We start from the raw sequence: 18,595 nt of genomic DNA, 5'->3' as shown, positions 1-18,595 counted from the left end.
AGTCTTCTGGGCAACTAATCCTTGACTGATAGACACGTCTGAAGAGGATTAAACAACAGCGTCAAAGGTACCCAAGCATCTGTCACATAATCATGATTTTTCTTTATGGTACGTATTGCTCTGCAATTTGTTACAAAACCTTTGAGAAATTTAAACGTGGTTATTTGGTTCAGATGGCTACCATAAAATGTTATATGGATAAGACACATTTTAAAAATGCTACAGCAATATTATTTGCAATTAAGATGGAGACTCTTCATGGTAATGCAAAACAACTGCTACTGATGAATAGGAAAATATCTGTAAACGCTATAATTAAATAGTTTTCCCAAGATGGACAGACTCTAGTCCTACATTTGAATTCAAACAGCAACATGCCTTTGCCAGCCTTTGCCCATCCGTGTTTCTGGTCAGGGCAGAGGAGCTTGATAATGAAGGGAATTATCCTGGGTCACATAGTCAGCCAATAAACAAGATGGATCCAGTCACATGACCTATTTTCAGCTATAGCCGCAATGTGACGATGCTTTCAAGGGAGCAGAACATTAGAAGTGCAGGTTCTTGAGATACAGTTATAGTGACAGGTATAAATATTGGTAATTTGTGCAGTAAATGTGTTTATTGTGGACCACTTTCTACACTATTTGAAATGTCCAATTCAAATGTCATATCCCTGATGGAATCCATGTACCGAATAGGAATTGCCAAACATTTAATTTTGTGACTGTCTTGGGTGGATTGTCTCAAAGTTTGTTTTACTGCTACGGTAAACAGTGCTGTTTAGGTTATTATGATGGTATAAAGATGCCACATGCCCTGTAATTAAACATGAAATATTTACTAATGATTCCTAGATATCATTAAAATATGATGAAACACAAGCAAACAAGTATGTCATTTCCTTAGCAAAATATTTTAGGAGACAATCTGAAGCTGTTGAACTGTTTGTTTTATATTGATTACGTATTTTTGTATTCGACACACAATTGTGATTTTAATATATACAAGAATGGACATCTATTGAAAGTGTGTGTTTGCGCATGTGTTTTTGTTTTTTCCTTTCTCTCTTCAACGTCATGTAATCCCTGATGAGGGGGTGTCCAGCTCCAGTGAGATAAACAAGCATAATCCTCTATTTCTCTTTCTAGCACAGCGGTATATATAAATAAATCTCTTTGGACTATTCCTGTAGGCACGTGGGTTTTCTATTAAATAACCTGATTAACTTTAATTGGTGGTGTAGAACAGGCATAGAAACCATTCTAGACTTCTAGAACAAAAACAAACAAAATGACTTTACCAGTGTGAAGACCATTCCTGCAGCTGGTAGTGTTAGAATGGTAGTGAGGAATAATACTATGGAAACTCAGCAGTAGTGAAAAATGATTTTTGTTTTCAGAGTAATCTAAACCATCTGCCTCTAGAAACAGGCGAGTTCAATGTTTAATCCAGATTATAGCTGGTAAAACAGTTTTTTTGGCTTCCACTCTCCACTGTCACTGTGCCCTTGACGAGACGTCCAGGCAGCAGACTTGATTCAGAGGCTCCCATTGGACTGTGTTAAAGAAATCGAACCAGGGGGGTCATAAAAAGAAGTTCATTCTTTTTTTTAAAAGCGGGCCGAGTCATCGAGCAGAATGTCTTTCCTTTTGAAAAGCATGGTGAGCAGTCAGGTGAAAAACCTGGGTCTAGGAGGGGGTGAGGAGGAGAAAAAAGATGATGGGGCTGCTGTAGACCCAGCTGCAGCTGCAGGCATGACCCGGGAGGAATATGAGGAGTACCAGAAGCAGGTGGTGGAGGAGAAGTAAGTGCAATTTGTTCATTTATCTGTGCTAAGGGATTCAGGAAGAAGGGGCAGCCATAGACATCCCTTAGCATGGGGTTTAGGTATGGCGGATATTGGTTCCTAATAGATATGTTCAGGGAGTATGTTGATATGTCATCAAAGTAAAAGTGGTAACTGGTGTAACATTAAAGAGAAACTGATGAGCCAAGGTAATTTAGAGAAAAAAAAGATATTTCTTTTTTTTTTTTTTTTTTAAACCTGTGAAATGTGTGTTAGAAAGTGTACTGTTCTACTCAACTACAATCTGAAATGATAGATCAGATTCCCATTCCCTTTCCGTATTTGACATTTATACAAGCTGCAGACAAAACACCCCTAAGCACACTCTGTTGCTGTTGGTCTTGTGACGTGGGGCTGGAAATCATTACCCTACCCTCTGGCAGATATGGAAGCCTTTTTGCCAGAACACACATCAGAGTTAAATTAGCTGAATTATAAAAAAAGAATCCATGGCTATTTTCAGTCAAATTTTAATAGAAATCTCACTAACAGAGATATTATGTCTGCTACTTCACTCCCTGCTCGTGTTCTCCCATTGAAAGACCTGGGACAAGATAACATCTGGTGCATACTTAATAATCAGTGAAAATCACATGACTTGTGCTCTTATCTGTTGTGCTTAAGTCAATAAAAGAGATTTTTCTACATAATTACATTTATCACGAAGCGTAAATTAGTACAGTTTTCATTGTGTGTTTTTCCTTTTAGTGCTTGGTTAGTTTAAAAATCCTTTTATCAGCAGCACAATCTGATCCTGTCCTAGCCTAGGAGATTTTATAAATCCCTGTCAATGGGTCAGATTGGAGCAAAGTAATGCATTTTCATACCCTGCTGATTTAGCAGGCACATGATGCATGATAAAGCTTTTCCTGGTCTGATTAAATGGAAAATAACTGGACAAATGCTACTTCATCTTTCAGCGGCCATGGAATGAAATATCTACAAATCCTGTATGCTGAAAATTTGAAAAAAAAGGTTGTGGCATCACTTTGTAATGCATTCTTATATTTATTATGTAATCGTTCTCTTACATAATAGTTAAAAGAATATGGAGATGAGAGTTGGAGACAAACATTTATATAAAAGATTAGTAGATTAGTACAATATGGGTCTTGATTTTAGACCAAATCAGGGTAGGGGGTTTTAATTTATCTGGATGTTTTTTTCTTTATTTTCACTCAGATGAGAGCAGTTTGTCTTTAAAACCAGAACCTTCAATGGTAACAATCTATAACCAGGTATTTGGTAACATATAGTAATACTATATCAACAGAAATGTAGAATTTAATTTTGTACAACATTTTTTATATTTGTTTAGAAACTGCTTCCTCCTCCTCTCTGTCTTACTAACATACTTACCTCATGACTTGAAGGTCACATATTCAAAACCTTTACAGCGGGAACCCCCACTGGGAAACATCAACCCTGCATGAGGTTTGGAGGCACAGTGGATATGCTTTTTACAATATATTGTTATATGTACAATACAGCACACAGGAGCTCATGAACCTAAATGTACAGTGCCTATAGAAAGTCTACACACCCTTTCAAAATTGTCATCTTTTGTTGCCTTATAGCCTAGAATTAAAATGCATTAAAATATTTTTTTTTTCATTGATCTACACATCCTACCCCACAACTTCCAAGTGAAAAAAATATTGTAGAAATCTGTAGAAAATTAATTAAAAACAAAAACTGAAATAGCTTGGTTGGATAAGTGTCCACCCCCCTTGTAATAGCAATCCTAAATTAGCTCAGATGTAACCAATCGCCTTCAAAATCACACACCAAGTTAAGTGGCCTCCACCTGTGTTAAATTGTAGTGATTCACATGATTTCAGGATAAATTCAGCAGTTCCAACCATGAGCACCAAGGCGCTTTCAAAAGAATTCCGGAACAAAGTTGTTGAAAGGCACAGATCAGGGGATGGGTCTAAAAAAACTATCAAAGGCCTTGAATATCCCTTGGAGCACGGTCAAGATGGTTATTAAGAAGTGGAAGGTGTATGGCACCACCAAGACCCTGCCTAGATCAGGCCGTCCCTATAAACTGGATGACCGAGCAAGAAGGAGACTGATGAGAAAGGCTACCAGAGGCCAATGGCAACTTTGCAAGAGCTCCAGGCTTTTATGGCCAAGACTGGTTAAAGTGTGCATGTGACAACAATATCCCAAGCACTCCACAAATCTGGCCTGTATTTTACTCAAGAAAGCCCACCTTGAATCCCGTTTGAAGTATGCAGAAAAATACTCAGGAGATTTTGTGGTCTGACGAAACTAAAATTGAACTTTTTGGCCTAAATTCAAAGTGTTATGTTTGGCACAAACCCAACACAGCGCATCACCCAAAGAACACCATCCCTACTGTGAAGCATGGTGGTGGCAGCATCATGTTATGGTGATGTTTCTCATCGGCAGGGACTGGGGCACTTGTCAGGATAGAAGGGAAAATGAATGGAGCAAAGTACAGAGAAGTCCTTGAGGAAAAGCTGCTGCCCTCTGCAAGAAAGCTGAAACTGGAATGGAAGTTCACCTTTCAGCATGACAACGACCCAAAGCACACAGCCAAAGCTACACTGGAGTGGCTAAGGAACAAAAAGGTAAATGTCCTTGAGTGGCCCAGTCAGAGCCCCGACCTAAATCCAATCGAAAATTTGTGGCATTACTTGAAGATTGCTGTCCATCAATGCTCCCCAAGGAACGTGACAGAGCTTTATCAGTTTTATAAAGAAGAATGGTCAAATATTGCCAAATCTTGGTGTGCAAAGTTGGTAGAGACCTATCCCAACAGACTCACAGCTGTAATTGCTGCCAAAGGTGCTTCCACCAAGTATTAACTCAGGGGGGTGGAGACTTAACCAATTATGATCTTTCAGTTTTGTATTTTTAATATATAATTTTTTTCACAATAAAAACTTTTTCCCCTTAACGGTGTAGAGTATGGTGTGTAGAAATTCCTCATTTAAATGCATGAAACTCTGAGGCACTGACGCAACAAAATGTGAAAAAAGTTCAAGGGGGTGTAGACTTTCTATAGGCACTATACAACAACATCCAAGGAAACTATCTTACCACCCTACACAAACATGTAGTATCAAGAACACCATGTCAATGTATGAAACGTCTGATCCAGCCTTTAATTATATTTCCATGACAAAGTAGTGGGTTTGAATCCTACTGCTGCCACCAGATTATTATTGTTTCAAAATAATTAATATTCTGCCAAGGCTCTGGGGTTATTTCATCTCTTTACTAGATAGCTGTCAGATGTATACAACTCCACAGCTGGTACAGGTCACTCCATCGATCCTCTCTAAATCTAACCCTAAAACAATCAATCCCTGAACTGCTCACTGGAGCTTATTGAATATTCACTGAACCCACATGAAAGAAGATTTTAGTTATGTTCTGATTTACAAATCACATATTATATTGTTTTATGTGTTCTCAGTTAACATCTTCATATATCATAAAAAGAATGCTCGATGCGTGGAGTGCAGGATGCACCCTATAGCCTGGATGTCGCCAGTTCGGGTCCAGGCTATTCCACTGCTGGCTGTGGATGGGAGCTCCCAGGGAGCGGCGCACAATTGGCCGAGCGCCGCCCGTGGTGGGGAGGGTTTTGGTCAGCCAGGGTGTCCTCGGCTCACCGCGCACCAGCGACCCCTGTAGACTGGCCGGGTGTCTGTGGGCATGCCTGCAAGAGGCCCAGAGATGCGTGGTCCTCTGATGATATAGCTCCGAGGTAGCTGCATGGCGAGCCTGCAGAGTGAAAAATTGGGGAGAAAATTGGGGAGAAAATGGGGTAAAAAAGACAATTGCTGATTCCAAATTAAACAGACAGCACCTTTGTAGACTTAGTAAAGTATGTTTCAAAGCTATTTTCAAAATGTCCGCTCTAGTGCACTGATAGTGTAAGGATTATGGCCCACATTGTCAAACAGGTAACACAGCAATAACGATCCATTATGTGGTATGGAACAGAAAAGCCAGAGCACTTGTTGTTATGTTTTTTTTTTCTAATTTCTCTTCCTGCAGTGACTTAGAGGACAGATCTTAAACCCTAGTGCACTACAGCGGACATTTTTAAAAGTGCTTTGAAAAGGACTTGAAAATTATAAGTGTAAAAAGTTGTCAGGATGTTAACAATGAAAAGAAAAATTACAGGTACGTTATTTAAACAGTTGTAGCAACACATAGGGACACAAAATGTTATATTTTTCAGAAACCCTGCCACTTACTCTTTTATTAGTATTATTTATTTCTTAGCAGACAATTGTAACAAGATATCACATTATTTTTGCATACAATTACCCATTTATACAGTTGGGTTTTTACTGGAGCAATCTAGGTAAAGTACCTTGCTCAAGGGTACAGCAGCAGTGTCCCCCACCTGGGATTGAACCCACAACCCTCTGGTCAAGAGTCCAGAGCCCTAACCACTTCTAAAAATCACTTCTCTGCATGAATTGTGGGATTTAACTTGACAAAGAAATACCTATCACAGTATGTATGGTGGTCCTAAAGCAGGTCTAAGGAAAGTTCACATGTATATGACAAATTAATTACATTTTCTAATTTTGCGACATATTTTCAATTTTCATTATCAGTTTACGGAATCTGTACAGCAGTATCACAGTAAAATTTGGCAGCGCCTCTCTATGAATTATCAGCACTGCATTTCAGTTTGCTTTCATCCTCCCCACTCCATCTCACTTTTTGACCTCAGCATGCACAGTGGCAAAATCCATAAAATTCATTAGACTTTTGTAAAAGTCAACATATATTTTACAGTCTCAGCAAAATGTTATAAATATCTCAGAAGTTTACTCCAGCCTAAAACTCTCAGAATGTGAAAAGGCAAGAACTTTTTACACATCACAATATATTTCTTGGACAATGATATCTTTTCTAAAATATCTGGTGACACAGTAAGTTAGAAAAAGGGTGGATCGATCATGGCAAATATATAAATTTTGGAATGTCATTTTTTTGTCTTAAAAAAGATAGATATACTTTAAAATCAATGAAAATATAGCAATTAATATCTTTTAGGTGAGTAATAGAAATAGGCTGTCAAAATGTTAGAAAATAGCTTCTTTATTTTAAGAAGTAAAAAATATAGCTGTATCCTGTCTATGCACCAGAGTGACTAGGAAGGCAATTATTGCAGCAAAGTCACTTGTGAAAAGACGCTATGCCCTCTTGCTATGCTTTACCAGCTGTTAAAGGTGGTATTGTACAACCCTCTGCCTATTATATAGTGAGGGAGAACATTTAGGGTTGTTATGTAATGATTTAAGAGGCTGGTAACACTTTAAGAGGTTTAAAATTAAAAAAGGTTAAGTTTGTCACTGCATCAGTATGCCTGACCCTTCCATCCAGTAACTCCTAGTTATTCCTGCACACCAAACCGGTAGAAGTAATCACAGTAATAAACAACAGATCAGGACATTAATGATAATAATAACCCCTCTCCAATCATATATACCAGAAAACAATACAAACTTCTAATTAACTCATTCTATAAACAAACCATTAAAATATGAACAATGTATTTATTTAAAGCAAGGCTGTCCAACCTTTTTAATTGAGTTCTTAAAGAGCCATGAAAAGAAAACAAAAAAAATCACAAACAAAATACAATTACTGTTTAACTAGATTTGACACCATGTAGGTGTTTTTCATTAAATCCTATATTATTTGTTGTTTTGCATTCTACCAAAAACTATAGATTGTCCAGCTACATCTAAATCAAAAGAGTCATATTGTGGAGCTCAGTAAGCCTTATAGGGCTCCATCTTTTGGACAGCCTTTATTTTGCCTTTATTAAGCAATTATTTATCTATTGTTTGGAATATTTCCTCATTCTTCATATTGCATGTTTTCTGAATGACATTTATACCAAACAAATAAAGATATATCAAACTGGAATGTGACATTCTGATTCCCAAAGCAGCTAAGGTAATTTGTTCATTTTATGAAAACACAATAGATTACATGTTCTGTTGAATTCTTAGGATAATATCTGTGCATCAACAGAGTATTTCAATAATTTACCACTTAATGAACATCACTCATGGGAAAACATAACATATATCATGCATAAACTCCATAATAAAGTCATTAAAGTAATTTAGAATTGGTTAATTTCTATACAGTATTTCAATTGGTTTTATGTGAAAGATGCCCTACTTTGTATACTACCATTTATCATGTATTACTTGACATGCAACACTTCCGCTGTGGAACAATATGGCTGTTTTCAGTGTCTTTGTGTCCTGGCTTTTGTTTTGCGATTCAGGTCCTTGAAAATGTTCAATTTAAGATGATGCACATATCAACATTAGGAGGAATTATATTTTTGTGTTGATGCGGCAGCCTTGACATTTCAATTGTCAATCAGCACTTATTGATTCTTTTGCTTTCGAGGACTCTGTGCCTATATCTAACCAATGACTATTAATACTCAATGATAAAAGTGCCTTGCTTTGCTAATGTGTTTTAGACTACATTTATGAATGTATTGTTGTAATAACAAAGCATTCATAGCTAGTATACACAACCCTGATAAAAAAGAGGTTAACCATTTGTTGAATTGTGTCCCCTTTTGTTGATTGCAGGATGGAAAGAGATGCTGAGTTTGCACATAAGAAAGCAGAAAGAGCAACTCTCAGGGTGCACCTACGAGAAAAGTATAGATTGCCAAAGGTAACCAGCTTTGTTTCCTTTCCCTGTGCTTCTGCTTTTCTGATTGTACCCAGAGAGACTTTGGTTTGGTTTATGTGCAGTTTAGAAACTCCAAATTCTCTCTACATTGTCGTGAGAATGTGACGTGGCACGCACATATCTCACACATTCCTCACGCTATCGCAAGTGTGCAGTCAAAACATGGTATGGCTAAAAATAGTGGGTAAATCGCACTTCTCAAACTAAAAAGCAGTGCATGGCAACAAGTTCAAAAGTCTTTCCATTTTTCGCGAGACTTCAGCAGTGAAGATTCCGTTTGTGACATACCCTAGCACAACTTTCTACGATAACTAAAGGTTGTACCATTCAATTCCTTATTAACAACTGACATCTGTTGAAAGTAGTGCTGGCAAGCTTCTTTGACCAAATAGAAAAATATAAACGTAGAGTATGGGGAGTTTACAGACCTCTTCATTGAGTTTTGTTTTATGTAACACCATTTATTCAAATTATTTCCATTTACAGGTGATTCAGAAAGTGCTTTATAGTTTAGTTGTTTTAAAAGCAAGGTTATAAAAAAAACACTGAAGTGACTATAAAGAAAAATGTAACCCTTTCCAATAAATAAATAAATACATAAATGAATAAATAACAACGCCCTTTGCCAAGCTGTGACAGTCTGGCTCGCAGTGGTGATGTGAGATGACGTCACAGACCAGGAAGTAACTCAAACCAAAACAGTGGATGGGCGGGTGAAGCTGAACGCAATTGCGTTCAGCGTATTTAATAAACAAACAAAAGATTTAAACAAAACACAAAACAAAAAGGCGCGAGGGCCAAACGAATAAACAAACAAACAAGTAAGTGTCGTGCTGGCTAATCCAGCACGTTTTAGCAATTGTTAATTACTTTTTATTCACCTCGCACTCTTTCTTTCTCTCTCCGCTCTCCCGTACTCTCCTCTACACTCCCAACCACGAGTGCACAGAGCTGCAGGTTTATATACTCTGGCCGAGGGATTAACTAGTAGTTAATTATCTTATTATCCCTCAGCCAGAGTCTGCACGCGTTTGGTAAGGATGCATGACTGTCAGCTAGTTAAATAATCAGTAGCTGATCAGCCATGCATCCTCACGGGGTTTTTAAATATAATAATAAAAGACGCGGCGCTTTTACCCGCGCCGCAAACAAAAATACAAATAATAATAAATAGGAGCGGGACACTCCGCCACACAAGCATAGAAAGATATATATTTTTCATCCTTTTACATCAGCACTTTTGTTATTTTCTTGTTTGGTGATCGAATAGATGATTGTTTTATGCTTTTCTACCCCTTAGCAATAATATGCCATTCAATTTACTCTAGCCTTAAGTAGCACCATGGGTACCTACGAAGGATAAAAAAAAGTCATGTTTATACACCAAAATTTACTAAATTAGCATAGCTGAGAAATCGTACAAGTGGTCTCCTTTATTATTGCTGCAGGCTACCTACCTCAGCACCAGGCTTGAGGGTCCATGTATAGAGTTGAAGTCAAATCTCTTAAGCCTAATCCATAGAGCAAGATTTCTTTCAGAAGAACGAATATATGAAAAGAAAAAAGTTATAGTTCCACACATTTGTTCAAGAAGACTTAACGGGACAGGAGCAAGGGCTGCTTGAAGGAAGAACCTTGGGAATTGAAACAGGAGATAAGTGTTTGTGGCTTTAGAAAGAGGATAAGGTTTTCCCCTTGGCTAGCAGAGAGCCGTCCTCGCAGAGGTGAGACTGAACCGATCAGCCTCCGAGGCTGGGAAGCAACCGTTACTTCCCCCAAAGGGAAATGAAAATAGGATAGCGGGCGAATCGAAAAGATGAAGAGAAGTCCAGAGATCTCCCCAGCTTGGAAAGGTTGCCTAAGCTGAGGGAGGTCAGTGTGGCCGGACTTCCAAAGGTAAGTAGTAATTCAAAGGCGAGAAGAGAGCTTAAAGAAATTGAGGTTAAAGGTTTTTTTTTTTAAATCCGATTTCCGCTCAGTGGAGGGGAACCCCCCCATGGGAGGAAACCTCTGGTGGTCCTGGCAGAGAGGTGGCCTCCATTCCAATACTCTGTTGGGCAAAATAAATATGGAGAGAGAGGGGGCGAATAGTCAAGGAGAACAAATAAACTGAAGGAACCAGCATATGAATCAAGGAGCCTTCAATAATGCTGTGCTGTAGCAGTGGAGAGAGAACCAGCAGAGGAGGAGGCCGATCTGGAACTAGTAGCAGGGTGAAGATTGGCAGCTTGGATTAAGTCATTGAGGAGCAGGAGGAAAGGGACGCGATGGTGGATGAGCAGAATCCAGCAAAGGGCTTCTGAGAGGGTTGAAATCTTGGGCTGCTGCAGCAGACGAAAGCGAGCTGGGTAGCGAAAAAGAATATTATTGCAGCCATGATGTGAACTAACACTTTGCAGAAAGCTAAGTACTATCTGTCTGCACGGACAGTGACCAATATAGGAATGACAAATTGTGTGTTTTTTTGTTTGTTTTTTACCTGCACAAAGTGGCTGACATCAGAATTCAAATCATGCACTGTTTATAACTTTCATTAATACGGGCACGGCCTTGTTACTAGCAGTTCGACTCTTCAGTTCGTGTTCTAGTTCTCCGCAGGGGTGAATAATTGTGCTCCTGTTAAATCGATACCTGCTATGAATTGCATTATATTCTAATGTCGCGATGAGTGATGTTTTTGACGGTAAATGGCATTTATGCATTATCCGATGAAACACTGTCCTGTTAAACACTATTACTGGCACGATATAGGAGGTGGTAAGTTTTATGCATCTGGGGCATCATCTCATGCAGTCTGAATGGTTCTGTCTAATCAAACTATATGAAATGATGACTCTTAAAGTAAGAGGACACCCTAGACACAACCTATTAACTTATTTCAAATCACAAAAACAAAGGTTATACTCAGGAACTACTATTAAACATATAAGGTCCTTTTGTTGAATGAGATGACATGATAAGATGGAATTGTGACTAATCCTTAACAGTTATTGGCCGATTTCTCATTCAAGATTTATTTGTAATTTTTTTTTTTTTTTTTTTTTTTTAGAGTGAGCAGGATGAGAATGCAATCCAGATGGCTGGGGATGACGTGGACATACCCGAGGAATTGAGGAAGATGGTGGATGACGACACTGTTGAGGAGGAAGAGAAAGACTCCATTCTTGGACAGATTCAAAACATCCAAAACATGGACATGGATACGATCAAGGAGAAAGCCCAAGCTACCTTCTCAGAAATGAAGGAGGCAGCAGAACAGAAATGCACAGTAATGTGATCAGAGGAGCCCCTAAACATTCATGTTCTTAATTCATCCTTTTAAAATAAAGTTCAGAGATACTATTAGAAGAGTTTTTTTCTATGTGCTGTCTGAATAAACAATAATGTTCAGTTGTTTCCCATTTTCTTGACTTCAGTATAGCCTAGCTTTATGAAGTTCTTCATTGGGTCAGTTTGAATATTTCCAAGGTCATTACATGTAATATTGTGAACTGGCAGCCACTGAGTCTCACAGGCAGCCACTGATTCCTAAACACCTCATTTTGTTGTTGACAAGAGTTTGTGCAGGATACAGCAGGAAGTGGCAATTTTGGGAATGAATATATACACGTCTCTGCCAGTTTTCAGTAATGGTGCTCTGCAATACTTGTTGGTCAGTTTCATTTTATACCTCCGAGTTCATTTTTAATTAACCATAAGATAAATTAGTTGAAATAGTATTCACTGCTAACTACATGACACCCCACTAATGACATTTGAAAAACAATTATTAACCAACCAAACAACGAGGTATTATGCTTTATTACAGCAGCTTAGATTCACTTGTGTACCAGTTCTCTGCGCAGGGAAACCACATTTTCACAAAATGTCACTAGTAATCTTCAAAAACAGCAAGAGTACTTTACGCATAGCTAATTTACATATCAACCCCACACCTTTCCCATTAATTTGCAATGACGTTGGGTGAATTGCCCGGTTTGCTCGAGAAAAATAAACTGAGCAGACAGAAACCCGAAAAAGCATTTTACACGAGACATTTTACTTCTGTAAATGTCTAAAAAAAAAATCACATGGAAACCCCATGAATGCCACTTCAGTAAACTCAAATACATACAATCAAAATACATCCCTGTGACAGAAAGACAATGATTCTTGGTGGTAAATCTCCCTCCCGACCTGTGAGGGTGCTAAGTAACAGGAACAGAGTACCCTGGACTGGTTGGCCTGACACTTAATTCCTAGGGTTAAAAGGAAGTCAGTCATTTAGAAAGGGGGCGGAGCTTCAGTGCACTAACTCATCAACCTGGAAGGGAAATTATGTGTTAGCTGCGGATTGGAGGAGCGGCTGCAATCGTTTACCAAAGGGTCATGTGTGACGGTATAAATAGGGGACGAAGCAACGTAATCTGTGCCTTCATTTTGGTTAGAGAACAACCTGGAAGGACTTGTGATTTGTGTAAGAAAACGTATCATGTGTGTTTGTTTGTTTTGTCTCTAATTGTGTCTTGTTATTAGTAGACAGCTAACACGTTCCAGAGCTATCGCCAAGGGCCATCACAAACCCGGAACAGCACTGAACTTGTATCATGAATAAACTGTATTTGTACCACGAGCACTAATTCACTCACTAACTGACTTGTGTATGTGTTTTGTGTTTCGTGTGGGTATATAAAGAATGGGACTATTATTTCGTGACAAACCCGGGGATTACAATATAAATAATACATGCCGCTGCATAATTTGTTATTTACTGTTTGTTTTGCTGTCAGGCACTGAATATACAACCTCATTAAACAACTTTGCACCTGGATTATAATTGTCTGTCTGTTAAATGATCACTTGCACCTGAACACTGTTAACCACTTTGCCACAAACCCAAATCCCAGAATTATTAATAGTGTATAGATATCTGTCATGTTGCTGTGCTTGTGGCACCTGGTGACACAGTGTGGAAGTGCTGGGCACTACACTGACTTGTCCGTGTCAGTTGTTCAGTGCGGGGGTGAGTGGAAAGTACTTCTGTTAAATGGCGAGGAGGGGGAAGTAGGAGTAAAGATGGATGCTGTACTGCCAGTATTGCTTTTTTGCCTGGTGGAGCATATTCAACAGTTTCAACCCAAGAAAAAGTTAATATTTTCATTAGATTTTTAACACAATTATTATTATTATTATTATTATTATTATTATTATTATTATTATTATTATTATTATTATTATTATTACAGGGGGCAATTGTGGTTTTCTCCTTTCGAAAATAGGAGTTCACTTAGACTAAACTCTTTAGAAATTAATTCACCCTTGACTTTCGAGACACTCCATGCTACTTCTGGAAATGTTGTTTTTTATTTTTATTTAATATTGTTACAGGGTGGACTCAGTCATTCATACAAAAATGGACTCTTGAAAATCTGTCCCAGGATAACCTTTCCATGAGCCCCTGGATGTTATCATGGTTAGTGCTTCAGAGAAATCCTGATTTGATGGGGTTTTTTTTCTTTTTTTCATGTGAGTTGGTGTTTAAGATGCCCAGGATTTAAAGTTTAAAAGATTAACAGCTAATAGGATCACTTAAGATAAGGTTGTCATCCCTTCAAGTTAAACATCTCTGGCAGGCACTCTTAAGTAATTTGGATTCAATTAGGCTAATTGGAAAACAAGAGAAGGATTGCATTAATGTAGCTTTGCTTCATGCAATTCCATTTAATTAGCACAAAGATAACTTCTGCTACATCATTGTACAGCTTGTTGTTATGCTTGTAGATATCTAGCTTTATTACACTTATAAAAACAGTTAACAATAAGATGGTACTACTACTACTACTACTACTACTACTACTACTACTACTACTACTACTAATAATAATAATAATAATAATAATAATAATAATAATAATAATAATAATAAAAATCCAACTGTGCCTAATAAGACTGTAATTCTATCAAGGGTTTCTAGTGACATATAAATCACGAGACCATTAGCTTTATATGCACAGAGTTGGTTTATATTATTTGTTATAATACATGGTGACATAACAGAAAGAAATTGTAGAAATAACAGTGTTTAGAAGCATTGAGAGTAACAACTGGAAAACAGAATTAAAAAAAATAAATAAAACAAGTTTATTTTTTAACAAATCAATTTAAACTTCAGTATCTTTTTAATGGATTCATATTTTTTGTTCAGGGGCGGGCATGGGAAAACTACATTTATTATAACTAAGAATCAGAGAGAGAAAATTAGCTTTTTTGGAGTGTGGTGCTGGATGATTTCCTAGTCACTCATAAGCTTCTGCTTTCTGAGGGCCACCAGTCTATACTGCCTAACATCCCACAGACAGGCATGTGACTCAGGTAATTTCTTTCTCAATTTATGTCACTTATTATTCCTCCCAGTCTTCAGCAGATAAAACTTTAAATATGCAGGCCATTGTTGTTTGTTTTGCAATTGATGGTGGTTGGCTGTGTTCATATACTGGTTTGTTTTAAAAAATTGAGGTTAGCCGTTTTAATCATCAACCTTATTATACATGGGCAATCTTATTATCGACAGGTCTCGCACCACCTCCTAATCTTATTATGCACAGCTCTCGCACCACCACTGTGTATAATGAGACTGTAAAACACTGAAGTTTATAGGAAAATTACTGTTCACCATGTATTATAGTAATAATAATGTACACCTAACTGTGGGTAATAAGGCTGTAATTCTTTCAAGGGTTTCTGGTGACATATAAATCACATGATTTATCGATATCACCAGAAAGAGATAGAATTACAGCTTCATTATGCACAGTTAAATATTTTAAATATCACTAAAGGTATTGGTTACTAGTTTCTAATCACAATAAAACCCTGATTACCTTGGGAGGAGGCAGCTCTTACCTTCCCAGTGCAGCAAACTACCAGATTGTAATCTGATATTTAAGGTTCTATAGTTATTATGTAATGGATTTTTAAACAAAACATTTAGGGGGTGATACACCCCCATAATGCTGCCGTAAATCATGTTTAGCAGCTGTAAAGTCTGATTTTAAAGAATTGTGTTCATCTGGCATTCTGCACCTGCTATCAGATTTGCACTTTGCCATCATGAATCCAATCAAATTATATTGAAATGCATGCAAATGAAGAAAAGAGCATGGAATTGGGCGGGATCTGGATACTAAGCGGGTGCAAACATTATAATGTGATGTAAGGATTTTGCCTTGCACTTAGGCAATTGCTGACCCTCCAAAAACTTTACGCCTCTTCTTACAAGGTGCAACCCAATGTAGAAGTGAGTAACTAAGAGCTTTATAAAAGCACACACCTGAAGAGACCTGTCATTGGCTTCAGGATGGCTGCTGTGGTACACTTCCTGATGCGGCAAAACTTGGCTCTTGTTGAAGAGAGACAGGAACACATTTGGAGGAGAAGGACAAGACAAAGAAAACCCTGCATATTCAATCCCAGGGTCACTTTGTTTGGGATGCTGGAGGATGCGGTGCTAAAGCGTTATCGTCTCACTCCGCTGGTCATCCTAGAACTAATAGCTGAATTGATGGATGCGCTAGACCCCAGCGTCAATCTAGGGACCGCTATCCCTGCACATGTGAAAGTGTTGTGTTCTCTGCCCTACTCTGGTTCCTTTCAGACCACAGTTGGAATGTCTGTAGGGATTGCCCAATCCACCTATTCCAGAGTGCTAGGCAAATTTCTGGATGTCATGCTTAAAAGGGCAGGCCAATACATATAATTTCCTAAGGATACTAGCATAACTGATGTTGGCTGAGGCTTTTCCAAAGAAAGTTTCATGCTGAGTGACCTCAGCCGTAAGGACTCTCAGCTCCTTCTCAGAAAACTTTTCTTTTATTTTCCATGAGCCAAGAGGACTTTGCTGCCCTTCCTTCAATACGTGAAAAGGGTTTACTTTAGTCTGTGTAAAAGAAAAATGCAAGCTTTGGCTAGTAAGTAGCCATCATTTCCTGCACTAATGGTCTTTTAACGTACACCTAAAGGTCACCATATTATCTGTTACCATATGAGGTGTGTAAGATCCAAAACCTGAGGGAAAGAAAGTAGCCCCATGGCAATTTCCTTGTATTGTCTAGGTGAACTCCAATTACAAACAACTCTAAATAGGAAGTATTGGGGCACTGCAAAGCCTATTCAACCGTATGAATGAACTGTATGGCAAATACATGTAGATTAAAACATGACAATGCTCACTGACTGATTGCTTGAAGAACCCCCCCTACAATACGAATTTACTTTCTATAGTGAACACAAAAGACACCCTAGAACCTTTTCTTGCTTGCCCTCAGTCTGTTCCCTTAACAACCAACTATTAACTGTCAAGGCATTCTGCTCCTTTTCTGAGGACTTCTGTGGTAAATTGTAAACACAGGATAACATCACCTCTAGTAATTAGGAAAAGCTAGTAAAGTAGTTTTAAATGAATTAACTGTAGTAAGCCCCTTAAGCAGCGTGTGGGCAAGAGATTAACAAACTGTCACCAATCTTTGTTTAGTACTAATTACACATATCTCTTTAATATTTAGGAACTTGAAAAATGATGCCAATTAATTACACCTGTTATATTAATTACAGTGCCTGGTAATTCTTAATAATGTTTAGGGATATCTTACGAATTCCCATTCCTGCAACACAGCCGACACATAAACAAATAAAGATAGATATAAAAAGGACTATGTAACTGAGTTATAAATGTTTTAAACTGAGTTAAAAATGTTTTAAAATTATAAATACTAGGTTCCTTAGTAAGCTCCTTCAGTCAAAGTTGCATCATATTTTAACACAAATGTTGACCGACAGTTATGATGAAGCACATGCATGTGACAAAAATAGGTAGAATTCTAATAGGCTACTTAAAAAAAGTATATAGGCCTCTCTATCTATCTATCTATCTATCTATCTATCTATCTATCTATCTATCTATCTATCTATCTATCTATCTATCTATAGATATATATAATTTACATATTTTTTATATTTTATTTAACATCAGCTAATCAAAGAAACAAAATAATAATAATAATAATAATAATAATAATAATAATAATAATAATAATAATAATAATAATAATTATTATTATTATTATTATTATTATTATTATTATTATTATTAATAATAATAATAATATTAATAATAATATATTGCAAAAGTCTACCGAAAGCCATAATAGTACTAGTACAGTATTTCATGTTAGATTTTGAAACGTCACATTTTTCAATTTTTGTCAGTTTTTCGTTAATTATATGGAAAACTACAAAGAGGTATGTAATTCTTAATGTTAACGTAATATTATTCAACAGGTTTCATATGACTTTATGAACCAAAATTAGTTAATTCTATAGGAGGGTGCAAAACTTTGGCCATAGCTGTAGGTAGGCTTCTTGTTACTTTAATATACAGGCTGCACTTTAAATAGTCAGAATAGCCTAGGCCTATTGATTTTTTATACAAGTTCTTACTACGACTTAGTGTTTTCACACGTTATTTATATTACACATGTTCAAGTTTAAAGTTGTAAAACTAAAATTACTTTTATAAAGTTAAATATTTGACTTTTAGACGTTAGTTATAAATCCACATAAAAAATACTTTGCATGACTAAATAATAATTTAAAAAGCTCTCTAAACTAAGAGCTATAAGGCTCATTTGAATGTTACCATCTTTGTACCGAATTTAGGTTATTGTTTTCTGCATATAGTTATTAATCACAATCCCAAATGCTAATCTGATTTGAAATCTTAAAACCTGTGCTGATTATGATTGTGTAATTATTATCTTGCTCTACCTTGAGCCATAATCCCCAGACGTCCCCTTTTGTCTCAGACCATCATAGATCTGACATCTGGAAGAGGAAAAGATGGTTTTAAGGGTTATGTAAGACCGTTTATAAGGGATTGTTGCCCTGTAGTATCTGGAAGAAACTGGGAGGAGTTTTGTTTTTAAAGCATCAACACATTGGGACTGTAACTCCGAGAAGACAAGAGCCAAGTAAATCTGACGTCCG

The 18,595-nt window shown here is 37.3% G+C and overlaps 1 protein-coding gene across 1 annotated transcript; it reads left to right on the top strand.

Annotated features, from left to right (window-relative positions):
• Nucleotides 1-1,173: 1,173 nt before the first annotated feature.
• LOC117408433 (complexin-4-like) lies at nt 1,174-11,971 on the top strand. The gene is made up of 3 exons (XM_034922932.2): nt 1,174-1,804; nt 8,470-8,557; nt 11,625-11,971. Exons 1-3 carry the CDS (start codon nt 1,638-1,640, stop codon nt 11,850-11,852), a joined length of 483 nt encoding a protein of 160 aa, XP_034778823.2. The 5' UTR covers nt 1,174-1,637; the 3' UTR covers nt 11,853-11,971.
• The last annotated feature ends 6,624 nt before the right edge of the window (nt 11,972-18,595 follow it).

This window comes from Acipenser ruthenus, chromosome 2 (genome assembly GCF_902713425.1).
Source record: "Acipenser ruthenus chromosome 2, fAciRut3.2 maternal haplotype, whole genome shotgun sequence".
Taxonomy (NCBI): domain Eukaryota; kingdom Metazoa; phylum Chordata; class Actinopteri; order Acipenseriformes; family Acipenseridae; genus Acipenser; species Acipenser ruthenus.
This window is presented reverse-complemented; position numbering and strand designations above follow the sequence as displayed.